The sequence below is a fragment of the Crocodylus porosus genome, unplaced genomic scaffold, assembly GCF_001723895.1.
Source record: "Crocodylus porosus isolate Cpor-Errol unplaced genomic scaffold, CroPor_comp1, whole genome shotgun sequence".
Lineage (NCBI taxonomy): Eukaryota > Metazoa > Chordata > Crocodylia > Crocodylidae > Crocodylus > Crocodylus porosus.
Window position 1 is genome coordinate 73,784,719 of NW_017728909.1, and position 27,211 is coordinate 73,811,929.

Sequence of the window (27,211 nt, forward strand, 5' to 3'; positions counted from 1 at the left end):
CCTGCTGCTTTTAATTTCCAGCCTTTCTTTTCCCATCACAACTAGTTCCCGTCACAGAGGCTAAAGGTTACTCCCAAGCGAATACCCTCAGTGAGAACAAGGAGAGCGCACCAAGATTCGTCGGTGCCTGAGGGAAAACCTGCCCTAAAAGCATCTCGGGCAGCGATTCACCCGGCCTCCAGGGCGGGCGGAACGCGCTGCGCCAGGAGGCGGGAGCCGGAGGCTCTGTTTCCGCGACGCACTGCGGCGGCCGGCCGAGCACCGGAAGTGGCTCGTGGTTGTGGCGGCGCGGGGCGAGGATGCTGCGAGCTGGGAGCGGGGCGCCGGGCGGGGAGAGTGTGCTGTTCGCGGGGTTCCGCGCGCTGGGGATGTACTCTGGCTCGCTGCCCCACGTGCTGCGCTTCCACCAGCGCCACCGCGAGTTCTACCTGGTCGTCGCCGTGGGCAGCAGTTTCCACACCTACAACGTGAGTGACCCCTCCCCCCTTCCCAGCTCTGGCGTGGCGGCAACGTGGGCCTGGTCCCCAGAGAAAAACAGCAACTTGCAGTCCCTCAATATCCTAGGATGCACTACTCCCAGCCCCCCTCCCCCACTCCCCAGTAGGGTGGAGCCCGGGTGTCTTGGCTCCCCGCCACACTGGGTCAGCAGCAGGTCAGAACTGCGCTGGTCCCGGGGATAAACCCGCAGTGGGTATCTAGTCATAGAAATGTACAAAGTTCGGGTTAGAAGGGACCTCAGGGGCTCATCTGGTCCAGCACTCTGCCCAAGGCAGGACCATCCCTAACTAGATCATCCCAGCCAAAGTTTTGTCTAGCCAGGTCTTGAAGACCTCCAAGGATGGAGTGTCCATCAGCTCTCTGAGTAATCTGTTCTGGTATTTAACTACTCTCCTAGTGAGAAAATTCTTCCTAATATCTAATCTAAACCTCCCTTACTGCAACATGAGATCGTTGCTCCTTCTTGTGTCATCTGCTACTACTGAGAACGCTCCAGCTCCATCCTCTTTTGAACTCCCCTTCAGGTAGTTGAAGGCTGCTATTAAGTCCCCTCTCAGTCACCTCTTCTCTAGACTAAAGAAGCCCAGTTCCCTCAGACTTTCCTCATAAGTCATGTCCCTCAGCCCCTTCACTATTTTTGTTGCCTTCTGCTGGACTCTCTCCAATTTGTCCACATCCTTTTTGTAGTGGGGGCCCAAAACTGGACGCAGTACTCCAGATGTGGCCTCACCAGTGCTGAATATAGGGGAATAATCACTTCCCTTGACCTGCTGGCCACACTCCTATCAATGTCAGTGCAGCCCATTATGCTGTTAGCCTTGGCAACAAGGCCACACTATGGGCATAGATTCAGCTTATCCACTGTAACCCTCAGGTCCTTTTCTGCAGAGCTGCTGCCTAGCCAGTCAGCCTCCAGCCTGTCCTGGTGCGTGGGATTGCTCCATCTTAAGTGCAGGACTTTGCGCTTGATGAACCTTGTTGAACCTCATGAGACTGTTTTTGGTCCAGTGTTTTGAATCCTAGCCCTACCCTCCAGCATATCTACTATTCCCCATAGCTTGGTGTCATCTGAAAACTTGCTAAGGGTGCACTCTATGCCATCTCCCTGGTCACTGATGAACAAAACCATCCCCAGGACTGACGTCTGGGGCACTCCACTTGGTACCAGCTGCCAACTAGATATTAAGCCATTGATTACTACTCTCTGAGCCCTATGCTCCAGCCAGTTTTCTGTCTACCTTACAGTCCTCTCATCCAGCCTGTACTTCCTTAGCTTGCCTGTGAGAAAGTTGTGGGAGACCATATCAAAATCCTTGCTAAAATCAAGGTATACCACATTCAGTGGTCTCCCTGCATCCACAGAGCCAGTCATCTTATTACAGAAGGCAGTTGCGTTGGTCAGGCATGACTTGCCCTTGATGAAACTATGCTGACTGTTCATAATCACCTTCTTCTCCAAGTGTTTAGAATGGATTTATTAAGAATCTGCTCCATGAATTTTCTAGGGACTGAGTGATGCGAGGCTGACTCATCTGTAGTTCCCCGGATCCTCCTTTTTCTGTTTTGTAAATATGGGCACTATGTTGGCCCTTTTCCTGTCATCCAGGATCTCTCTTGATAGCCAGGAGTTTCCAAGGATGATGGCCAATGGCTCTGCAGTTTCATTGGCCAACTCTCAGCACCCTTGGGTGCACCCCATCCAGCCTCATTGACTTGTATACGTCCAGCTTTTCTAAATAGTCCCTAACTTGTTTTTTTTACTGTTGGCTGCTTACCTCCTCCCCAAACTGTGCTGCCTGGTGCAGTAGTCTGGGAGCTGATCTTGCCTGTGAACACTGAGGCAAAAAAGGCATTGAGCACTTCATTCTTTTCTGCATTTTCTGTCACAAGTTTGCTTTCCCCATTCAGTAAGGGACCCACACTTTCCCTGATCCTTCTCTTGCTACCAAGATGCTTGTAAAAACCCTTCTTGTTACCCTTTGCATCCCTTGCTAGCTGCAGCTCCAGTTGTGCTTTGGCCTTCCTGACTTCATCCCTGCATGCTCGAGCAGTGCTCTTATACTCCTCCCTAGTTATTTGTCCAAGTTTCCACTTCTTATAAGCTTCCTTTTTGGGATTTAGTCTTTAAACCCATGCCGTATACTTTCTGTATTGTGCAGTTGACTGGTGGATCACACAGTAAGTGGAAGCTGATCACACATGCTAAGTAATTATTACACAATTATTGGGTGCCTTGCACAATAAATGGAGGTCAACCACAGGTGCTAAGTAATTACCCTGCCATAACAAAGACTCTCCAGCTATCAGAAAAGCCAACCAGCTTTAAAGTTAGTACCTGGAAAGATGTAACCCCTTCTCTAGCTGGTTTCTCTGCAGCTTTAATCTAAACGGGCCATGACTGTGCACTGCTGCTCCTCTCCCAGTCACATGCATTTAGGCGATTATTTAGTTTAAAGGAGCTCAGCCACCAGCCTAAGGACCAGATCCAGCCTGCAGACCCATGTCATTCAGCCTGTGGGGTTCCCCCAGGGTCTGAAAACTTGGCAGCAGGTGAGCAGTGGCAGTGTTTAATTGCTGCTCCTCTGCCCCCTAATTTCTGAACCTGTGGGGGAGCCCCAATGAGTGGAAGGCTGGATTAGACCATTGTGGGATCAGGCCCACAGACCAAGCCTGCATGGGATCCAGCCTTCCAGAGGCCAGCGCTGCATCAGTCATCCAGCCTGGGGCATCAGGAGTTTGGCCACCACTGGTTTAGCATGTTCACTGTACAGTCATCCTTGAATACCTCTGTTCATATTTTTTTCATATCTCCCACATCCAACTCCCAAACTAACATATAAAATAGGTGCAGAGAGACTTTTTTTCTCCTTGGGAAAAACCTGAAGGTGGGTAGACAAGCATTCCCAGTTTAAGCTCTCGTTTACAAATATGGTGGTTTAGAGAAAACTGTAGCAGTCATCTGCTCTGTGAATAACTCTTACTCAGAGTCTGAACTGTGCAAGAAATTTAGCAAACATGCAAGTTACTTTTAGTCCGCACATAATGGGGATATGTGCATGGTCCAGTGGTTCTAAGACAAGGGCCTGTGTTAGTTGCTTATTTTCTCAGCACAAAAAAAATCACCAAAAACTCCCCAGTGTCTAGGAAAGGAATAAAACTAACACTGGAGTTGCTAAACTGAACAACATGCTTCTGACTGCTAGATCAAGTTACACTTTAGTTCATAATTGAATGGGGTTAAAATAATCAAATTATCAAATAAGGTTACTCAAATCTTATGTTTATATTAGTTTTTAAAAATATATGAATTTGTACGTCCAAATTAAATCTTTCAGAATATGTTTCCAAATCCTTACTTAGATCTAAATATATAATGCATCCTAGGATTTAATTTGCAGGGTAAAAAGTAACTTGTCTATAGGAGGGATCTAGAATAGGGATAGAACATGGATATCATGAAATCTGAATGAATCCAGCAAAGCACCTAGGCATATGCTTACTGTGAAGTATGTTAGTAGACTTTGGGGCCAGATAGTGCTACATAAATGCTCAACATTAGGCATGCACTTAATTCCTTGTTGGCTCTGAGTTAATATGTATGTGGTCAGCTAACCATGAGGCATGCTAGGGAACCTACATCCATGGGTTCATAAGTTCTCACATGAAATTTTGGTAGCTGTTTTGTTTTGGAGGTGTTTCGGGCTGTTTTGGCACCCAAAACACTGAATCCGAATCAAAACAGACAGCTCTGAAACATCTCTGAAATGAAACGAGGCATCTGAAACATTTTGGAAATGTTTCAGAAAAATTCAGAGTTTCGAAGCTGGGCTTGCAGGGAAACAGCTGTATGCTGCTGCCCAGCTGCACAACTCAGCTTTGCAGGGAGCAGAGATCTGCACCGGGGGTCTCTTTGCTGTTGCTGCTGCCCGCCCTGCGCTGCCCCGGTGACACGGGGCTGCTCGGGGTGGGGCAGCAGTGGCAGGGAGACTGGCGGCATGGATCTCTGCTCCCTGTGGAGCCAGGTCGTGTGGCAGGGCAGTGTTGGTCCCTGCCATGTGACCTGCAAGAGGACCTTATTTGTGAATAATTCTATTTGTAGAATGCAGGATTAGTTTTATAGTAAATTCTGAGCAGCAAGCTGTTAAAAGACTTTTTTTGTTGTTTTATTTTTGCAGGTAAAGAAACTTGGTATAGTTGCCGTAAGTAAGTATGCAAACTTCATTTTATGCAAATGGGTCAAGACTATAGACTCAAAAGCTAAAAAATGCCAGAATTAAGGTTGCTGGTGCAATGTAGTTAAAATGTAACTATCACACACACACACACACACACACACACACACACACACACACACACGTTAAAATTAAAATTAGTAAATTTATGCATCTAACTAAATTTTTTCAAAATATCTTTTTAAATTCTAAAAATGTATTGCATTTTTGGTTTTGCATTATAATCTCATTTCACAGATGTTAGAATAACTATAGGTAGAACTGGGATGGAAGTGGAAATTAGCATTGTCCTACTTAATTCACTCCTCTTGGCTGTATGTATTGTGTTGTAGTCTTTAATCACCTGGCATTTTACTATGTTTTTCTTGCTTCATTCACTGCACAGGATAGATAAGCTACACCACTGGGGGCCTACCTTTTGGCTTGCATGCCACAAATCAGTCCTGCATCTTCTCCAAGTGCCACTTTGATCCCTTTTCCCTGCCTGATCTGCAGCTCTGCTTTCTTCTTTCTTCCCTGTGCCTGATCTGCTCTTTAGCGGGTAAGACAGGAAGCAGAAAGCAAATGTACTCCCTGTTCCCTCCCTCATCTGCTGTGTGCCACACGGGCTGCTCATATCACTTGTGGCACCCATGTTACAGATTGGCCACCCCGAGCTAAAGAATTAATTAGGTTTGTAAAATAAGCAAGGCTGTTAACTGAAGCAGAAATCGTACAGATAGAGAAATTTGAAGGTTCATAATGAAGAGGAGAGGGAATTTCAACAAGAGAAGAAGTGATTTTTCAAAAAAATTTTTTTTAACTAAGGTAGCTGAGCGCTGTGGTAATGGTGGTTCTGCCTTCTCTTTATGTAATGTCCTAGCAATTTAAAGCATTTGTGTGAGTGGTTGAAGACCTAGGTTTAGTTATGTGGCCAGATTTGGCCTGCCAAGGGATTTTATCTTGCCCATGGTGAGTTACTCCACCCTGCCTTCTCAGATGCAGGGGCAGTCCTGGCTGTGGCGCATGTGCTAGTCCTGCTGCTCCTGAGTGCGCAACAGGGTTGGGGCAGCGTGGCAGCCAAACTCCATTTCTCAGCAGTCTTAGCAGTGGTGACTCCTTTTGGCTGCTGCTGCTGGCCCTGGCCCCGCTGCCTGGGCTCCCCAGCTCATCTGCCATGCACCCATCACTGGGGGTTGGGACTCACATGGGTAGTGCACTTGGCCCAGCAGGTGGGATGGGGCCATGGGCCAGCGGGAGCAGCATCCAGGAATAAGATGGGTGGGTGGGGCTGGTGGGATACTGGGGCAATGATGGGCCCAGGCCTGGGCCTGGGGCAGAGCTGTAATCTGCTGCCTACATGCTTGGAGCCTCCAGCTGCTGCTGCATCAAAAGCAGTGAGGCCCAGTGAGCAGTGGGGAGTGGCAGGTGCCCACTGGCTGTATGTTAGCCCCTCACAGGCTGGCAGTTGAACAGCCCTGCTTTAACTTACAGGCCATATATTTCTTGACTTTTTATTCCTGGGAAAACACTTCTCATACTTAATCCGTGTGTTACACAAAGATTTTATCTTTTATCTGTTTTCTTGTGAACTGCCATATTTCACAACTCTTCTTTTATTGGAAGGTGGTAATCCTGATTGTGTTAATAAATTAAATGCCCTTTTTATCATGAACTTTGAGCTTTCCCCTTTCTGATTTACAGGTAATGCTTTATTGCAAGACATTACTTGTTTGGCAGCAGACAGAATGTTGGTCTTTGCTTCATATGGCAGTCTTCTCCATGCTTTTGCTCGGAACAAAGAGGTTTTTATCTTTTTATTTATTCCTAATAATACATTATAGCTGTTTAGTCCTGGTTTTTCTAAGTTAAATCACTAGTTTGTACCCACAGCTGTTAAATCTTATAAATTTTAGACACAACAATCTCAATAATGGTAATAAGAAAGATGTAAGAATAAATTCTACCATGGGTGGACTTGTAACCATGTGCTATATGGCTAAGAAATGCTCATAGAAACCAAAAGTTAAAACAGTGGAAAAAGATTTTCCCCCAATACACTATCTTATCCTAAAGGAAGCTATCTTACATAAAACTTAGAAAGTAGATACTTTTAGTAAATAGACATTCCTATAAAGTTGCACATATCGACAAATATATATTAACCAGAGTGCATTTTTTTTCAAGTAATGTATTAAAAACAGGAATGTCCAAATAAGTTTTACTGAAAAACATGTACTTTGAAATTGCAGGTAGTTCACATATATGAAGGCCATAAAGCAGACATTCACCTTCTGCAGCCCTTCGGCGATCATGTTATTTCTGTGGATGTTGATAATGTTCTTATTGTTTGGGATGTACAGTCAGAAGGTGAGAGACTATTTTGTTACTCTGTTTCTGTCCAAACAGTGTCCACACGATGGTTTAATTTTACTGTCAGTAATATAGGTACCTTAAAGCTGAAGCGTTGATCCTGCAGTAGGCATTTTGAATGGACTGCTACCCCTACACAAAGATGCACTGGCTTCAGTGGGGACCATAAGGGAGCAGAGGTCCATTCATGTAGAGCTTATGTCTTTTGTTATCGTTTCTTTTTTGTGGAGGCTCTGATAAAACACCTTTGGTGTAATGAACTTTCAAAAATTTTTCTTAATACCTATTATGCTGCGTGTAGCCTGAAGACTGTTTTGTTTGATCTCAGCAAAAGGAAAAGATCAAGAGCCACAAACACCGTTAGTTTTCTTTTAGCATCCTTTAGCTTGTTACTTGGAAGAGATGTTCTGCTTAGGAAAAGATAGGGCTCCTTCATAATACCATTTTGCTTTGGGCTGCTTGTGCCAGAGCAACTCTTCAAAATTTTGCCACCATACCTTGGGCTTTTTAGGACTGGAAAAGAAAAATCAGTTTCGTGGCCTTGTGGCCATGCCCTTTGAACCCCTAGGCTGAGGTCCTGTTCCACTTATGTGCCCAAGTGTGATCCTGTTATGTTCTGCTTTTGTAATTACATCATCTCAGTCTTAAGATAAAGTAACAAAAAAACAATGAGCTGTTGGGAGGGTGCATCCATTTTTATATTGACTGTTTTGCCAGGACTCATGCAGGGTGGACTGTGATCATGTTTACATCCAATTAGGTCCTGATAGGATCTGGGTCTTAGCAAATATTCTGCTTTATTGACAGAAGAGTGCTTTTATCAGTTTAGTTCAGGGATGTACATGTAGGCACATGTACACTTCAACAAATTGCTGTGTAGCAGAGCACAGTTTGCCATGGCAAAGAGTGATTTCACTCTTAGCTTTGCTTCTCAAATCCTTTTTTGTTTTTGCTTCTGGAATATCAGTGAATGAGTGGTCCAGAAAAGAATTGTAGCTTGCCTCTGGGATGATGTTTTACACTCCTTGTTTAAGGTATGGTGTGTTGTTTAGAGAGGTTGGCAGAATAAGTCTTGTGATTAGCAGTCCTTGCACATCGACATGGGGGGTTCTGCTAACAGAACTATGCTGGTATAGCACTAGCAATGAAAGCCATTCTGTTATGAATTAGTTTGTGTCCTGAAGTGGATTAGCTTCATATTAATGGTGCTGATTCTTTCATGCAAGGAGTCCCGTTTACTGGGGTTTGCTAACTCTGTTTTAGATTTTCAGGGTATGGCCAGCTTAACATGTTTGTAATGGCTATTGACTAACATACTTTCTTGTGCCTGCAGAAGAATACCTACAAATGAATTTTGATAAGGCCGTTTTTGCAGTGTCTGCTATTATGCATCCAAGTACGTATTTGAATAAAATTCTCCTTGGCAGTGAACAAGGAAGCTTGCAGCTGTGGAATATAAAGTCCAAGTAAGATTAATTCTTCTTTATTTCATCTTTCTATTGGAACTGGTTTCTGATACTTAAATAAACAAAGCCATCTCATGGAAAAAAAAAAAAGCACTTTGGAAGTGTCCCTAATACTTTCTTGTTAATTGCGTGAGAGGTAAACGTGTTGCTCATATTTCAGAATTAAGCAAACGTGTTACTCATAATTCTGATCAACACACAGGGGGTAATGCTACCACCACATCCTCCCTCCTACCTCCCCACTTCCAAATTTCCAGACCCATGAGGAATCCCCATTTCCCAGCTGTAGTAGATTGGAGCTGTGCACAGGGTTGGTATGTGGCCAGATGTGGCCCACTTGGTCTAATCCAAACCCAGCACACAGTCCTGGACTTTGTATGTGACTGCTGCGGCCTCAGAAACTGCATGTTGGCCCATGTTAGACCAGGCCCTGCTGCCCTGCATAGCCTTGGCTTAAACTGTGTTTTCTCACGTAAGTTTTACAGAAACCCAGGGAGGAGAAAAGACCTTGAATATCCAACCCTGTTTTCAACTCGGTTACAGGCAGTCCTCAGACTTATGACACAATTGGTTCCTGAAAACCACATCTTAAGTCAAAAAGTTGTAATTCAGAAACTATTTTCGCATAGGAACAATGTTATAAAAGAGAGATTGGTTCCTGAACCAAAGCCCAATACCGTATTTTCACCAAAAATAATCCAGAATTTTGTACTTAGTCAATTATAGATGAGTAATACAGCTACATTAATGTATTTATATTGTAAATAGCAATCATATTGATTTGGAAGGACTTCTTTGAGGTGACTTTGCTGGACTTTTTGAAGGGCTTTTGGCTGGAGTTTTCTTAGGAGTCTTGGCTGCAGGTTTTTCTGGAGTCTTGTCTGCTTTCTTAAAGGAAGTGTCCAAGGAAGTTTGGACAGATGTTCTCCAGGAAGATGGGTGATGCAGCAAACTTGTTCACTGGTGTGGCATGGGGTCAGATTAAGCATTGTAAAGTCTAAACTTAAAACTTTACAGAAAGTCGAAACAAGGTGTCAGTTTATAAATGTTGTAAGTGCCATTAGTTGTAACTTGAAACGTCTTAAGTGGAAGACTGCCTGTACTTTTATTGTGCCCCAGCTTGCTAGTATGAAAAGGACGCTTTCAAACACAAATACATTATAAGATCTCTTGGGGTATAAGGTTGAAATTTGCACAGATAAAAGTAAAAATCTCAGAAAGTGAAGTGAAATGAGCACTTTCAGTAACACAAGCCTTGGCTGTAATCATTGTTGGTAGTCCTTTGTTTCTCGTGTGATTTGCAGTGTGGGTCCTTTAATTCATATGATAACTCTGTTGGCATCTCCTCTATGCTGTTCTATGCCAAACCACACAAAAATTCCACTGTGAAATTCTTGTACACTCTACACAGTTTTCTTCCTTCCCCTTTCTCATTCCTCTAGGATAGAAACCTGGCTGTATTTTAGGATTTTCCATTCCCATGTAAATAGAATTAAAATTGGGTTATTAGATTTCAGCAGCAGGTCTGTATGTGTCTACAGACTTGTTTCTTCATTGGGATATATTAACTGTATCTTCACAACAGTAAGGTTAAACGTACATTTTTAAAACTAGATCAGAAATGGCTATGGCTAGCATTCTTTTTCATCCTGAGTTTCCTAACAGAGGAATTATATTGTATATCCCCACATAACTACACTGTACTTCTGTATATGTAGCTACAATTCATGCCTGTGTGCACATCATGTGATTCAAAGCTAGATGTGGTAGGTACTACAAGAAAGCTACCAAAACAAGACTTCCTATCCAGTGTAATAATCAAATTGGTGATGGTACATCGAAATATACTGCATGCACTTTCGATGATCTTACTGTCATGTAGCTTGATTTCCATGTGCTCCAATATGGACTGTGGAGTTTCAATGTAATGTTGAGCCCTCTGTTTTATTAGTATGTATCTACCTAGAACAGGGGCCGGCAATTATTTTGGGCAGAGGGCTGCTTATTGAGTTTTGGCAAGCCATCAAGGGCTGCATAACAGGCAGCCCAGGGCAGATAAATATTAATTTTCTAAATTTTTAGGGGCCCTGTGGGCCACATAGAATGGCCTGGCAGGCTGCATCTGGCCCCCAGGCCACATTTTGCCCACCCCTGACTAGAATGATCTAACCACAAAAAATAACCAGATTATTTTTTATATCTTGGGAAGCTAAAGATTTAGTTAGCTTATAAACAGCAGCTGAACTTCGATAGAATAAAGTATTTTTGTTATAGTTTTTTTATTTGAGGCTGATTTAAAAATCCTGACAAACTTAGAGAGAAATCAGGGTCTTAACTGGTATGAAAAGGATGCCTACAATGAAAGTACGTATTTTTAATCCTTTAACTGTGGTGTCATTATTGTTACTTCTTGGTACATCTGCTTTTAGTATGTCTACTATACAGTCCAATGCAATGGTGTGCAGATTCCCAAAATTGCTTGGAAACAGTTAGCTTGGGTACAAGAAGCAGGATTCTGATGATGTAGGGTGCTCAGTCCAGGGTAACATGGCTGTATTGCTTTCAGTGTCTTATCTAACTGGTGTTGAGTTTGGATTTTATCCTCATGGAACTTCTCTGTATTAATTTTTAATGTTAACTGCTAGCCTTCATTTTCTCAGTGACAAGCTGCTTTGTGTGTGTAATTGTTAACCATACATTCAGAAAAAAGTCCATATCAAAACGAAAGTTTTAGAATATCTTCTTTCTTTTTGCAGCAAACTTTTACACTCATTTCCTGGATGGGGCTCTGGAGTGACAACTCTTGAACAGGTTAGTATTTTGGGTAGTTTGTTGGTTTACAGAAGGTAAATATAGAACAGCAGTTTAGAAGAACATAAAATATTTTACTTCAGTGCTATCGGTACATATCGTACAGAGAAAATAAAAAAAAATACCCTACTTTGAGGGCTATGAAGTCTAAGGGAACAGCTCTGTGAATCCCTACCAAGTAGCTCTGTTAGTTCCATTAGGTGAGTTTGTGATTAAAGACTGTTTAGGTGGCTGTTTGCAGAATATTGACCTACTACAGATGAGCTTAGTTATGTTGCCACTACCTTGTTTCTGAAATGTATTTTGCTTTAAAAAAACACACAAAAATAATATTTTTGCTAAACTGGAATGTCAAAGCTGGGCAAAAACCAGCCAAACATTGAGGCTGTGGACTGAAGCTGGCCCATGTCATCTAGCTTTTGGGCTTCTAGAAAGGCTGGGGTTTCAGTGGTGGGGCAAACAGTTGTGGTGTTAACTGCCAAACTCCCAAGTACAGATCCCTACCGGGTGCTCATTTTGGTGGTTGTTCTGCTTGTCCCGCTATCAAAATCCCAGGTGTTATCCCTGTTGCGAAGTTGTTTCAGTGGCAGCAGGGTGAATGAGGCAATATTAAGCCCTGCAACTGCCTGAGCTGACACAGTAGCTCAGGCAGTCATGATGGCTAATGCCATCTCTGTTCACTCTGCTGCCAGAGGTGGGTTTCCTGCCCTCCCCCTGAAATCTTGGCAGCAGTATTTAAAACCTAACATTCACATTTCTGCAGGCAGAATACACTTATTTGAGATTAAAAATAAGTACAACATGGCAAATCTATTCTTGACTTCCTTTAGATTTGCCAAATGGTCAGATTCTAGGTTAACGTAAGTGCATTCATGTTATAGGAAACTTCCAGCACGTTTATGTTGCAAGTTTTCTGTGCCAGGCAACAGTGCTTTCCATTACCCCTATAGCAGTAGTTTTCAAGCTTTTTTGACTTGAAGCACCCCTCCATAGCTTCTGCAAATTGAATGGCACCTAATTTAAAATTTTTTTATATATATATTATAGTGCTTACCTCCCTGCAGAGGGGCTGAGCAGTAGGGGTGAAGGATTATTCAAACAGGAACAAGCCTGAGCGTGCATTTATCTATTTAATTTGCCTGCTTATATCTTTACATCTTCATAGATTTCATAGACATCAGGGCTGGAAGGGACCTCGGGAGATCGAGTCCAGCCCCCTGCCCAAAGGGCAGGAAGTCAGCTGGGGTCATAGGATCAACACCCTTTAAAAGATCTGGCACCCTAGCTGAGAATCACTGCCCTACAGGCTTCCTTTGAACTACAATGCACATAACCATGTTGGCACTCTATTACTAGTAGACTAATCAGCACTGTTGTGTCAGGGCTAATCAGGTAATTTGCAGTGCTGCACAAATATGCTCATGTTGCTTCCAGTTCAGAGGACACCCTTGTGCAGACCAGTGTAGCATATTTGGTATCACCACCTATCATGGGGAGTTCATGAACATGCTTTTAGTGTAAGGCTTAGCAAGTACTTGATCACAAATTTCAATTAAAATTTTAATTGATAGTTGTTTTAACCCTACATGCATCTGCTGTTAACTTGCTGTAACTGCACATTTCTGACAGGAGAAACTTGTGGACTTTGATTTATCATTGTATAAAATGTAATTGTTGTATAAAAAATGTGAAGTTTACAAAGTTGAGACACTCGGGACAAGACATGTCAGCCTGGGCATTCTGTACATTTTTTAATTCAATTATCATTTCATATTGTTTCTGTACATTTTTCAGCGTATGGGGTAGTAAGCACAGTAAGCAAAGGATGGATATGATGTTTACTAGGTTTGTTAGATCAGTTTTTATAAAAATAAAAGTATACCTAGCAGTCATTTTTATATCAAATATCTTAATTGTTTTAGATGCATTTAATCACTTAAATTGAATCATTTGACATATTTTTGGCTAAATCAAAATAATGTTTTTCTCCTCATTCATTGCACATGCATAGAATTTTTTCTTCTTTCTTGTTGCTCCTCAACACGCAGGGCAAAATTAGTTCACTTTTCCTAGAGTTAATTTGAAATAAAGCTACTTTAGTCATTGGATTTCTTGTGAATTTATGCTATACAATTGCAGGTAGTTTTGACTGGGTGAACAGCACTGCTGCCTCAGTTGTTACGTAGGAATGCTTGGCAAGTCTAAATTGCAACCAACAGAACTTCTCCATATTTCCTTTTAACGTGCAAAAAGTTGGCAAGGAATCTAATATGTCATCCATTTAACTGTTTTTCTTAGGCACCTGCAGTGGATGTTGTGGCAATTGGTCTTGTGTCTGGTTATATTATTGTGCATAATATTAAGTTTGATGAGACGCTGATGAAATTTGAGCAAGACTGGGGTCCTGTTACAACCATTTCTTTCAGAACAGGTAAATTTTAGCAATTTTAATCATTGTATGTACTAATTGAATTAAAACAATAGTATTAATTGAAAAGTATAAACATGGAGAAAAAAAGTTGTGTAAATATTTTTGAGATTTAAGTGAGTAGTGTTGCAGTACGTAGATATTTAATCATTTTTTTAACGATGGAAAAATTGGAAATATTGCAATGGAAAAGTCTAATAAAGAACAAAAGTATTTTTAAATGTTACTATGAATCTATTTGGGAAAGCTAGTGCAAAGTAAGCAAGGCTGTGACATTAAAGTGCTCTAACTGTACTCCCCACTAGCTTCCCGCATGGATGAGCTTAACACATAGTAAAATGTGAGGAAACTGTAAAAACACTGGTCTTGAAAATCACATGGTAGCATTGTATTGGGTTTAACATTAGCATTATCTATGTGCTGAGGATTCACTGATTATTCATTTTTTTTCCTGCTGACTGGATCATAACTTTTCCTGATGAGGACCAGTGTTCACTGCTTTGCCATACTTTCTGCACATTACATTTTTCTGGAGCTCCTGAGAGAGCTTGGTCTGTGCACTCATTCTCAGCTATTCCAGTTCTTCATATGAGTTATTGGAAAGAGCAAGCTTGTGAAGCTCTGATCCCTGTCTGAAGCCATTACCCTGCAAAAGTCAGCAAAATACCCTCTTGGTACAGCAAACAGTTGGCTTATGTTACTGCTATATGTGTATGTTTTAAGGTACTAATACACCTCATCCTCTACCACCTACCAGCAGAAGTAGAAACCATTAAGAAAGTTGAGCAGGTTGAGTTTTTGACACGGTACCAAGATCTGGTGTTCATTACTTACACTGATTTGGGCTTGCGGAAGAAGCTTAAGATGGCTGCCTAGGGCAGAGTTTGACCAAAAGATTGGTGTACCAAAACATCCAAGATTTTACCAAATTGCCCAGTAGATACTGCAGAACTGTTTGATGGTTGAGAGTGTGCATAGGAAATAAAACAGGCTTATGAAGATGAAGCAAAAGCCTCCTATAGGACTGTACTGGCACCCATATTATTCAACCTGTATATCCATTTTTTCATTAAAGCATATCTGTGCAAATGACATCTGCCTCAGTACTCAGACTCAGTAGTTCTCTGACCTAGACACCATGTTCTCTGCCAAGATGACCAAGCTAGCTGAATATTACAGTAGGTGGTATCTTCAAAAAAGTGCAGCTTTAGTAGCGATAGGTATGTTACGCTTGCACAGTACTTCCAAAGTGGTTGCATAAAATGTAACTATATGGGTAGCGAATAAAACATTGTGATAAACTGTGATGAGATTGATGTGACATTAGATCAAGCTCAACTTTTTATAAATGCTTTTAAAAAATGAAGTTTCCATAGTAGAGGTGTATACTAACCTGAGTAAATTAGCCACTTTAGTCTGGGGTGCATCTACTTGCACCTTCCAAACATCCTCACTTATCTGCAGGCTACTTGGCACAAGTGTAGTCCTGTTTGTCACACATGCAGCTTTATCTGCAATTAAAATGTTTTGATAAAATGACTCTTAATTTTACAGTCTAGTTAAGAATAAACATTTCATCTAAATATTTGTTTCCACCACCTCTAAAGTGTATAAAGTTCATAGGATTTATTTTTTAAAAGCTGGTTTATAATTTTGTGATCAGATGGACATCCAGTCATGGCAGCTGGAAGCGCTATTGGACACATTGCATTGTGGGACTTGGAAGAGAAGAAACTAATTAGTCAAATGCGAAATGCCCACACTACAGCAATAGCTGGTTTGTCGTTTGTCCATGGAGAGCCACTTCTTATTACTAATGGTGCTGATAATGCTATACGGGTAAGTTGTGCCTGGTATTAAGTATTGTATTTTCAATATATTCATATATAACTATTTTTTTCCCTAGTGGTCCTTCAAACAGGGATACTTGCATAGATTTTTTTCTTAAAGGATAGGAAGCAAAGGGTAAAGCTAAGTGGTCACTTTTCAGGGCAAAAGAAGGTCAAAAGTGAGGTCTTTCAGGGATCTGTCCTGGGCCAAATTTTGTTTAGCATTTTCATCAATGACCTGGAAATGGGGGTGCATAACGAACTGTCCAGGTTTGCCAAATTATTCTGGGTGGTCAAGTCCCAAGCTAATGGAGAGTAGTGGCAGAAATATCTCACTACGCTAAGTGAGTGAGCAAAAAAATGGCAGATGAACTTCAGTCCTGGCAAGTGCAAGGTAATGTGCATGGGGAAGAAATAACCTCAACTATATATAAACAATTCTGGGTTCTGTACTACCTATTACAACTCAGGAAAGAGACCTTGGAGACTAACAGGAGGCAAACTCAGGGCCAGGTCACAGGACCAGCCCATCCTCCTGTCTAGGGCAGTCTGCCCAGTCTTGCCTGTCATGCCTTTGTTATTATAATAATAGTTGTAATATGTGGGAGGCTGGCCATTTAAGACCCCAATGGCTAGGGGTTTATACATGACTCCAACCTTCCCTTATCATGTCCCGTGCCTCTCAGATGTCTTTCTTGAGCTGTTCTTTACTCTGGCTCGTGACTGGGCCAAACTCAGCCCCTTGCTTGGCCCCATATGTTCATCCTTTCGCTGTACCCCACCGGACCTCATTCACACCACCCGCTCTCACTGGGCCTCTTAACATGCTGGCCCTTGCCGGGCCACACTCACCCTGCCCTGCTCCCTTCAGTGGCTCCCGTAGGTCATCAGGCTTGCCTGCTCACATTCCTTGGCTGGCCAGCACGCAGCCCCTCGGGCCCTTTTGCATCCCTCATCTGAACGGTAAACAGCCAGTTCACCTAGCCCCGGGCGGAGCTCTGACCCAAGCGCCTCTCCGGATAGCTTGTTACTCACTCTCCTTTGCTAGGGCCAGTTACTTGCCCAATCGGCCTTGGGCCCACTTGTGGCCTCAGGCATCCAGAGACTTACCTGGGCCTAACTGCTCTTTTCCTGGGGTTTTAACACTTGCCCCCTCTCTGGGCCTCAACCCACTCACCCTTTGGGGACTCTGCCATTTACTGAGCTTCTAGTAGCTGGCCCCATGCACTCCACCCCTTCACTGGGGTAACTCATCTGTTCCCCTCACTAGAGCGCACACACTGCCCCTATGCTGGGGTCTTGAGGTATTATATCCCCATGGGCTCATGTGCCTCTCAGTAGGCATACCTGGCCCCACTACCACTGGGGTCTTCTATCCCCACAGGCTCAGGTGCCTCTCCCATGAGCATGCCTGGCCCTACTACCCTCCAGTCTTGATGACCCACCAAATGGTAGGGGCTGGGGTTATCAGGTGCCCCTACCTGCCGTTCACTGGGGAGGTAACTAGACTGGTGTTTCTGGGGGACTGTCCCACCACGGACAGCCCTGCCATACCACCCTTCCCCAGCAGAGAGCAGTTTTCAGTCTTACCCAGGACCAACCAGGCCTACCTACTCTGGTCTCTTCACAAGTGGTGTACGTGATGTTCCTGGGCTGCTCTCCCTCCTGGGCCCTCTAATGCAGCCCCTTTCTGCTGGCTGCCACCTTCATAGCAGCAGGCACACTGACTAACCCATACCCTCTTTTGGCTGTGATGTCTTCCCCCTTGAGAGGGCCTTTGGCTTGCTTGAGGCCCTGGGCTCCACCTTCAGGCTAGTCAGGGTGCCAGATGGCTCTCTGCAGCTTTGCTTTGCCCCTTATGGTGGGGTCAATTATGCATTGGCCTTTCAGCCCTGACCCCCTTACACTGACCAGTCAAGGGGTTAGGCAGTTAGCCAAGCAGCTTCTGCCCTCCATGGACAACAGGGGTCTCCTTCTGGGCGCCACCATACTACCCTCTCCCCTTGGGCTTGCTTAGAGCCCCAAAGATCTTAATGGAGCAGCCCTTCTCTCTACTGGGCTCACCTGAGCCCTAGGCCTCACTCCTGTCAGCTTTAATCAGGGGCTTGCCTAGCCCCTGTGTTGGTCCACTATTCTAAGCCCCCTTTTAGGCTGGGCCTTGCTCTGTCTAGTCCCACCACCTTCCCTGGACCCCTGGGAACCTCCTGCCATCCCCATAGTTCCTCCCTTACCTCCAAGGTGTTCCATGAGCAGCAGTTCAGCCGAGTGTTGTTGCTCCTTCAGCTACTTGCAGCAAACTGCTCCCTCAGCTCCGAGAGCCAGGATCTAAAATGGCCGTCTCATCAGGGCTGGCCTGTACCTGCTGGCTGCCGCTCTCTGCCCTTAAAGTGGTGGACAGTGAAGGTGCTCCGCCATGGAGACGTTGTAGATGGCTCCCTAAAAACATTAACTCAGTGTGCAGTGGCAATCAAAAAAGCCAGTAGAACATCAGGCATCATTAAGAATGGAATTGAAAATTAAATCGAGAACATCATCATGCCAATGAACAAATCCATGGCGCACCCCCATCTTGAATACTGTGTGTGATTCTGCTCCTCACACCTCAAAAAGGATGTAGTAGAATTAGAAAAGGTACAAAGAACAGCAACCACAATGACCATGGGCCTGGAGCAGTTGCCATACCGGGAGAGACTAAGGAGGCTACTACTCTTCAGTTTGGAGAAGAGAAGGCTGAGGGGGGGGATATAATAGGGGTCTATAAAATCATGAAGGGTGTGTACCAAGAGAACAGGGAATTGTTGTTCACCAAGTCCCAGAATACTAGATCTAGGGGGCATCTGCTGAAATTACTAGGTGACAGGTTTAAATCTAACAAAAGAAAGTACTATTTTAAGCAACTCATAGTTAACTTGTAGAATTCATTGTCCCAGGAGCTGGTGGAAGCAGGTAGCATAGCCAAGTTGAAAACGGGACTGGATAAATTAATGATAGATCTATTAATGGCTATTGAACAGAACAACTAGGGTTGTTTCCTCTGACATTTCTAAACCAGTAATGGTGGATACCAGGGAGGGTATTGAATAGGATTGCTCTACAGATACCTGGCTCAGTGCTCTTCTTCTGTAGCAGGGGTTCTCCACCTCTGGCATGGGGGGCCATATCCAGCCCACAGAGCCATGACATCCAGCCTGCAGGCATATCACATGGCTTGGACAACTTGGCAGTGGGGAGTGGTAGAAGCTTCACACAACTAGATCCAGTCTTTCCTGGGGCATTGCCCACGCAGTGGAATGAGGCTCCTGCCCCAAATCCCTGTCCACACGTCCAGATTGGGCTGGGCTCTTCCCACCACCCAGTAGGATCATGGACACTCTGTCCCAGATGAATGGATCAAGGTCCGGCTGTGCAACTGGCCACAGCTGGATTGGGCCCACAGAGGGACCTGGCACTGCCCATCTGGCCCACCAGGCAAAAAGGTTGGCCACCATTGTTATAGTATACCTGGTGAGGGCCATCCCGGCTGCGGAGGGGGAGATCTCCATGAACCGCACTGTCCCGGTCTGCGAGAGCCAGCTGCGCCCCGACATTGTCATCACCGACCGAGAGGCCAAGAAGACCGTGATCGTGGATGTCACCATCCCCTTCGAGAGCCAGCGCCAAGCCTTCACCGACGCTTAGACTCGCAAGTGGGAGGAGCTGCGGCTGCGACGTGATGGTGGACGCACTCATTGTGGGGATGCTTGGAGCCTGGGACCCCGGCAACGAGAGCGTCCTCTGCGCCTGCTGCGTCTCCTGCCGCTATGCCAAGCTGATGCGCTGCCTCATGGTGTCTGACACCATCCATTGGTCCCGCGACACCTACGTGGAGCACATCACGGGCCACCGCCAGTACACCGACCCCACCAGATGAGCCGCTGCTGGACCGGACCCGGAGGGCATTGCCTGAACCGCCCCCCTGCTTTGCTTCACTTTGAGAGGATTCTTCCGCCACGGACGGTCCACCCGAAGAGGACCCCCGCAATTGGACTTTATGGACTGAGACACTTCCTCCGAGCCACTTCCTCCACCATTGCGGACCATTGTAACGGGTTTGTGTGTATCTATCTCCTTTCTCTCTCAGCGTTGCGAACCCCCTCCCTCCCCTTCCCCCTTCCCACATCCTCCCCACCCCCGGGCTTAGTTGGCTAACATTGTATCGCCTGTAACCTAGTCGCGTTCCCCTCCTCTCCCCCATCCCTCTATTGTTAGTCTCTCGCTCCGGCACTTTGTATTTCCATATCAGCTTTGTCATCTTTTTTCTGGATTCCCAATCCTAAACATCTGCTAATAAAAGTCAATCCACTTCTGCCACTGGCAGAGACGGGATACTTGGCTAGATGGAACCATTGGTCTGACTCATGGTAATTTTTACGACTCTGCAGGCAGCTATATTTAACTGAATCATTAGGTCTAGCAAAATCCAAATAACTAAATGGGACCACTTGTACTTTAACTAATATAATTTAACGTCCCTTCAGTAAGAATCACCGCTTTTAGTACTACCTCACCTGTTTCCATTTCTCAAACAGATATGGATCTTTGATGGCCCTGGAGGCGGTGGTCGCTTGTTGAGGTATCGAATGGGACATAGTGCACCTCCAACAAAAATCAGATACCATGGGCAAAATGGACAGCAAATTCTTAGTGCAGGTAAGATTTTTTTGGATTTAAATTTTCATGCTTATTGGCTAATGACAACAAAGACTGAGGATGGACAAAAATTATAATGATTTAAAAAGTACGGGCATATATACTGTGTGTTAACTTGAGCTGCAGTAACTGTTTCATCTGTCTGCTCTATCCAATGCTAAATGGAAACTAACCTGCAATAATTTATCCACTGTTTCATTGTGGAATAAATATATTGTTGTTCAGCTTCCACTTACCACAGGATAAAGCAGACAAATGAAGCAGTTACAACATATTAATTGGGTCTGCCATAAGTCTCTTCTTTAATTCCTCCCTAGTCTTTGCATGTGTTTTATCTCTCCACGTCCAGAGATAAATAACTGGGTGTATCTTTTGGTTTTGAAAGTACATGGAAAATAACTGGATTTGTACATTATTTTGATATACCATATTTCCTTACATACAACACATATCTTTTTACAAAAATAAACTGCTGGAAATGGGGGCTGGAGGAAGGTTTAAACAAGGAAATCTTGGGAGTGGGAGTAGCAGTATCTGCAGCTTAAGGATCTACTGGAAATTGGGGACAGCAGAGGATAAAGTAATGCTGCACATGTAGCACATGGCAGCATGGTATATTATGTATTAGGGAGGCTCCTCACCTCTTGGCTGTGGACTTTTCCCTTTCCCCCATCTCCCCTGCCAAGCAGAGGCTCAGGCTGCAAAAGCTGTAGACTGCTAGTAGTAGATGGGCCGGGCTGTATTTAGAAATGCAGAGGAGCTGAGTGCCAGGTGACTGACCTCAATAGGTGCTGTTGGCTAGGATCAGGTCCTCTGCTGATCTGGCAGACGCTGCTGGCTCCCCACCCTTCTCAGATTAAGAAGAGAAGAGTTGGACAGCTTAGCTCAGCCAGGAGTACCTATGGAATTCAGATAGGGGGTTAACGAAGCAGCCACGAGGTTTCTCCTCTCCTACTGCTGTAGCTGACTGTCTTTTCACTGGTGAAAATACTGTATTTACCAGTATTTTCAAGGAAAGATCTTTTTTCCTTCATTCTGTTTTTCAAAAACAAGGCCTGTATCTTATTCAGGGGTCTGTTGTATGTGAGAGGGTACATTTATTAATGAGTGTTTGTGAAATGACAACTGTATGACTCGGTATTTAGATTTATGATAACAGATCATTTCACAGTGTCCCAAAGAGAATGGATACACAGATTTTAATTCCTATGATTTCGAAGTACAGATTGAATCTTGAACTAGAAGACCATGTTGAGGCTACGATGAAAATCACATAGTGATTTTTAGAAATTTTGGTTACTATGCAACATTTACTGACATAATATATTTAATAACTAAACAAATCCAGAAATTATTTTACTTTCCCCATCATCTCAGGCGTGACTAATAAAGGCACTCTGTATGATTGATGGCGGTTTACTACTATACCTATACGAATCATGGTTATGATGCATCTTGGCCACAAGCCTCTGCAGCTGTATCTATTCAAAAGTCATCACCCATTTAGTAGTGAATGAATATGGGCCTCCATGCACATAACATTCCCAAATCCCATTTCTATCCCTGCTCTCTCTTTAGCCTGACCTTGCTTCTGTCCCTTGCACAGTTTTCCTCATACAAAACCTTTTTCTGTAATGTCCAGCCACTGCTTCCTGCTTTTCCCTCCCTATACAATCTTACTTTTGCTAGGGGCGCACCAATAGAAATTTTTTGGGCTTATACCAATGGCCAATTTTTAAGGAGCCATATCGGCTGGTACCAATCCGATTCCAATATGCAGCTTGGCAGCTTAGAGACCAGTATTGGGCTGGTAAGTCTGGTCTGGGAGTGGCAGGAGGAAAGAGGTGTGGCATGAGGGGGCAAATCAGGGCCCCCGCAGTGAGCAAGAGAGTGGGGCAAGGGCAGGCACAGGTGCTGCCCAGCTGGTGTGGGGCATGGGACGGAGCTGCAAGTGGCTCATGTCAGGGTTGAGGGCTCCTGCTGTTGCATGCACCCCAGGAGGGCATGGTGGCGGGAGCCATAGATTTATAGATGTAGGGTCAGAAGGGGCCTTGCAGATCTTCTAGTCTGACCCCCTGCCCTGGGCAGGAGAGAAAACTGGGCTCAAATGACCCCAGCTAGGTAACTGTCAAACCTCCTCTTAAAGACCCTCAAGGTAGGAGCCAGCACTACTTCGCTTGGAAGTAGGTTCCAGATCCTAGCTGCCCTGACTGTGAAGTAGTGCCATCGGATGTCTAGTCTGAACCTACTCTCTAACAACTTATGGCCATTATTCCTTATTACTACTGGAAGCGCTCGGGGGAACAAGGTCTCTCCCATTCCCCACTGGTCCCCGCTAGTAAGTTTATAGATGGCCATCAGATCCCCTCCCAGCCTCTCTTCGTAGGGTCTGCTCTGCTGTCCCCGGATCATGTGAGTGGCCCTCCTTTGGACCCTCTCAGTGCTGGCCACATCCCTTCTGAAATGCAGCGTCCAGAACTGGACGCAGTACTCCAACTGCAGCCTGGCCAGTGTTGCATAGAGGGGGAGGATCACTTCTTTGGTCCTGCTTGTGATGCATCTGTGGATGCATGACAAGGTGCAGTTAGCTCTACTGACCGTGTCTTCACATTGTCGGCCCATGTTCATCTTGGAATCGATAGTGGCTCCAAGATCTTTTTCTGCCATCCTGCTTTCGAGACAGGAGTTCCCCAGCCTATAGGTATGCTGCTGGTTCTTACTGCCCAAGTGCAGCACCCTGCACTTGTCAGTATTGAATCCCATCCTGTTCTCATTTGCCCATGCCTGTAACCTGTCCAGGTCCAGCTGTATCCTGTCCCTCCCTTCTAGTGTGCCCACCTCACCCCAAATCTTGGTGTTGTCCACAAATTTAAATAGGGTGCTTTTCACCCCCTTGTCCAAGTCACTAATAAAGAAATTGAACAGTGCGGGCCCAAGGACCGAGCCCTAGGGGACTCCACTGCTCACATCCCTCCAGGTTGAATATGACCCATCCACTACCACTCTCTGAGTGCAGCCCCTCAGCCAATTTGCTATCCATCTGACTGTGTAGGCATCAGTGCCACAGTCGCCTAGCTTTTTAATGAGAATGGGGTGGGAGACAGTGTCAAAGGCCTTCCTGAAGTCCAGAAAGGCTACATCTACCGCATCAGGTTGGTCTGATAGAACCTGCCCCTAATGAAACCATGCTGGTTGCTCCTGAGCATCATTCTCACTGCTGGCCCTTCACAGATGTGCTCCTTGATAATCTTCTCAAAGAGCTTCCCCAGGATCAAAGTAAGACTAACAAGCCTATAGTTGCCCAGGTCCTCCCTTGTCACAGGCCAGCTAGGCACTGTGAGTATATCAATTTAGCTACTTGGCTGTTTGGTTCGGGATCGAGGAGGCAGAGTTGGGAGTAAAACAATGGCAAATTTATTATAGCTTACACACACACAACAGTTAACAGAAAGATGAATGCAATAAGCAGATAATGCAGTATTAAAGAGGTAATAGTAAATAATCACAGATAATAGCAACAGATAAATAGATCAATCTGTCACAGGCCAGCTAGGCACTGCAATGGTTTCAGCCCCTGGGCTGTTTAAAACAACAAATAGACAGACATGAGTTGGCAACTTATCGATAGTCTTTCAATGCCAGGTGCATGCCAGGTGATTTCAGCAAAGTCAGGCATCTCCAATTGACGCTGTCTGAAGGTTTACTGGGGGAAGGTTCCTTGATCAGGATCCAGTTCTCACTCACACCAGGAGTCTGGAGTCCGGGCTTAGAACAGCAATTTCTGTCTTGTTCCTTCCTTCCTGTTGGTCACCTGACACACGCACTTTTTATACTTAGTCTTATGCTAATCTGCTGGCCTTAGGGCCATTCACAATCTTGTTTTATAGCTATTACCCTATGGGATTAAAAGGTGTTAAAATTATTATAAAAGGTTACTACCCAAACTTGAGTTTATCCAATAAGCAAATTACAACACAGCATCTTCAGGTTTGAAATTAACATTACACTGCCTACTATCTAACCCCTTTAGAACTCTCTGACTATGCTTCTTTGAGATGTGCTTTCCTAGAATGTGCTGGGTAAGCCAGGCAGTTGAATCTAGTTTTTATCATCATCAAGGCTAAATTCTGAGCAAGAAAAGACCTTTAGATCAGCTAATTTTACAGCTATAGCTTTGTCTTTGAGGCTTAGTCAGTTCTACAAACAGTTACAAGTTACATTTGCGGGTTACAAAAATACAAGCTTTATATTAGACAAAAGTTCCAAATGCCTCTAAGAAGCACATATTTATTGCTTATTAATTTCTTTAGTTCTAGTCATCACACTCCCTCCTCCCTTTGGTATACTCCTCTTTGGTGATAGCCCCTCCCTTCCACTAGGTGTATGCCTCCTTTTTGGCAATCAGGCATTCCCAAATGCCTTTGGTGAGCCAGGGGGCTTTTGAGCACTCTTGCCCCCTTTGATTCTTGTTGGGATTGTCACCCTTTGGGCTCTGAGTATCGTCTCCTTAAGGAACGACCATTCAGCTTGGGCACCCAGTTTCCCTACTCTCTAGGACCCCAGTCCCTCTCCTACTAGACTCCTCAGCTCATTGAAGTTGGCCCTCTTGAAGTCAAGGGCTACCACCTTGCTGCAGGCCCTTGACACCCTGCGTTGGATGGTGAATTCCAGCAGGTCATGATCACTGTTGCCCAGGTGGTCAAGAACCTGGAGTCCCCTCAGGACATTTCCCCTAGTGGGACTGTGCACCTCCTGGGTTAAGTGGGGGTCCTGTATCTCAGCAAGGAATCTTCATGAGTGATCCGACCTGGCTGACTGCTCCTCCCAGCAGATGTCTGGGTAATTTAGATCACCCATGACAACTACATCCCTTGCCTTAAGCGCCTCCGCAAGCTGACCCAAGAATTCGCAGTCCAGCTCTTCCCCTTGGTTGGGAGGTCTGTAGTAGACCCCCACCATCAAGTCCCTTTCCCCATGACCCCCCTGTATTCTGACCCAGAGCACTTCAGCCTGCCCCTCCTCTGACCCCATCCTGCTAGTTGAGGATGTGTATTGCTCTTTGACGTAGAGTGCCACACCCCTGCCTTTCTTCCCTGCTCTATCCCACCTGTATAGTCTATAGCCCCTAATGTTAACCCCACCCAGTCATGAGATGAATCCCACCAGGTTTCTGTGAGCCCTACTATGTCCAGGTTTGAGCTAGCTATCTGGAGGGCAAGTTCCGCCTGCTTATTCCCCATACTATGAGCACTGGTGTAGAAGCATTTAAGGCCTTGAGTTGGTGAGTGTGCCACCCTCCGATTGCCAGGACTATCCGGACCCCTGTCGCTTACCTGGGTGCTCCTTGTGCATGTCACCTTTCTTAGTTGGTAGGTGTCCTTAAGTCCTCCTGTGGCCTCAGCCCCTGGCGAAGCTAGTTTAAAGCGTGCTGCATGAGATCAGCCAACCTGGAAGAGAAGACACACTTGCCTTTAGGGGAGAGGTGTAGCCCATCTCACCCAAGCAAGCCTCCTGCGCAAAAGTATGGGTCGTTATCCAGGAACCCAAAGTCTGCCTGGTGGCACCAACTCTGTAACCATCAGTTGACCTCGCAAATGTGTCACCATCCACGTCTACTCACTGGGAGAATAGAGGAGAATACCACCTGTGCCCCTGTCTCCTTGAGCTTGGCCCCCAGGGCCTCAAAGTCCTTCATGATGCAGTCTGGGTTGCCTCTGGCCATGTCATTTGTTCCCACATGGATAAGAACTATGGGGTACTCGTCTAAGGGTTGAATGTAGGCTGGGATCCTCTCTGCAATATCATGAATCCTAGCCCCTGGCATGTAGCAGACCTCTAGTGCCATGGGATCAGGTTGACAGGTGGGACCCTCTGTTTCTTAGGATGGAATCCCCAATGATGAGGATCTGGTGTTTCTTCCTCCTGGTGGCTCCTGCAGGGGCATTGGCCCCTGCATCTGCATGTGGGATAAGGGTGGGCTGCTGCTGCAGGCTGAAACTGGCACCAGGCTCTTCCCAGCTGGGACTGGGCCAGGTTGCACTTGGGGCGGGTGGCGGTGGCACTGGGAGAGACGCTTTGGGTAGGGGGCTGCAGCCAACCCAAAATTTGCTGTAGTCTCCCCCACCCTTCTCCCAGCACAGCCACCCCCCGCCCCAAATGCAGTCCTGGCCCAATCCCACTGCTGGAAAGAATCTGGCTCTGCCCCAGGCTGCAGTGGCAGCTTGCCCTCACTTCGCACAGATCTGGAGGAACAGGGCCCTGGACGAGCAACTCGTGGCTTCATCCCATGCCCTGTCCCAGCTGAGCACTGCATGCCCCTGCCTCACTCTCTCCCTCACCACAGGGGCCTCAATCTGCACACCCCTTCCCTTTCCCTACCCCTTCCCCCACAGCAGACTTACCAGCCAGATGCTGCTTTCCAAGCTGCCAGGCTGTGTTCCTGGCCGCATACGTGCTGTGGCTGTGCGCATGCACAGGGCATTTATCGGCCATATTATCAGCCACGTTGTGAGGGGGCCAAGACCCCAAGGGGCCAGGATCGGGCGGGGAACCCCGGAGTTCCACCCGACTTCCGGGGCCCGACCCGGAAGTTTGGCCGGGGGCTTAACGTTTCCCGGAACTCGGACCAGGCCGGACTGGGACCGGCCCGGGAGAATAAAAGGAGCCCACCTACCCCAAGCAGAGGAGGATGGAGGCTCCAGCTGGAGCCTGCCTCGGGAGCTGCGGAGCCGGGAGTTGCGGAGCCGGGAGCCACGCGGACGGAGCCAGCGGCAGCGGCGCAGGGAGCTGCAGAGCCGGGAGCCGCGAAGCCGGGAGCGGTGGAGCCAGGAGCCACGCGGCAGGAGCCGGCGGCAGCGAAGCCGGGAGCCGCGGAGCCGGGAGCCGCGAAGCCGGGAGCGGTGGAGC

The 27,211-nt window shown here is 45.7% G+C and overlaps 1 protein-coding gene across 1 annotated transcript in view; it reads left to right on the forward strand.

Moving 5' to 3' along the window:
• Positions 1 to 284: 284 nt before the first annotated feature.
• Positions 285 to 27,211, forward strand: part of WDR36 (WD repeat domain 36) — a 59,712-nt gene continuing 32,785 nt past the window's right edge. Inside the window, exons 1-9 of the mRNA XM_019531721.1 lie at positions 285 to 467; positions 4,674 to 4,701; positions 6,414 to 6,514; positions 6,962 to 7,079; positions 8,416 to 8,548; positions 11,305 to 11,359; positions 13,658 to 13,790; positions 15,451 to 15,626; positions 20,185 to 20,305. Of these exons, the coding sequence (XP_019387266.1) occupies positions 300 to 467; positions 4,674 to 4,701; positions 6,414 to 6,514; positions 6,962 to 7,079; positions 8,416 to 8,548; positions 11,305 to 11,359; positions 13,658 to 13,790; positions 15,451 to 15,626; positions 20,185 to 20,305 (1,033 nt within the window). The 5' untranslated portion in view covers positions 285 to 299. The remainder of the gene's footprint in view (positions 468 to 4,673; positions 4,702 to 6,413; positions 6,515 to 6,961; positions 7,080 to 8,415; positions 8,549 to 11,304; positions 11,360 to 13,657; positions 13,791 to 15,450; positions 15,627 to 20,184; positions 20,306 to 27,211) is intronic.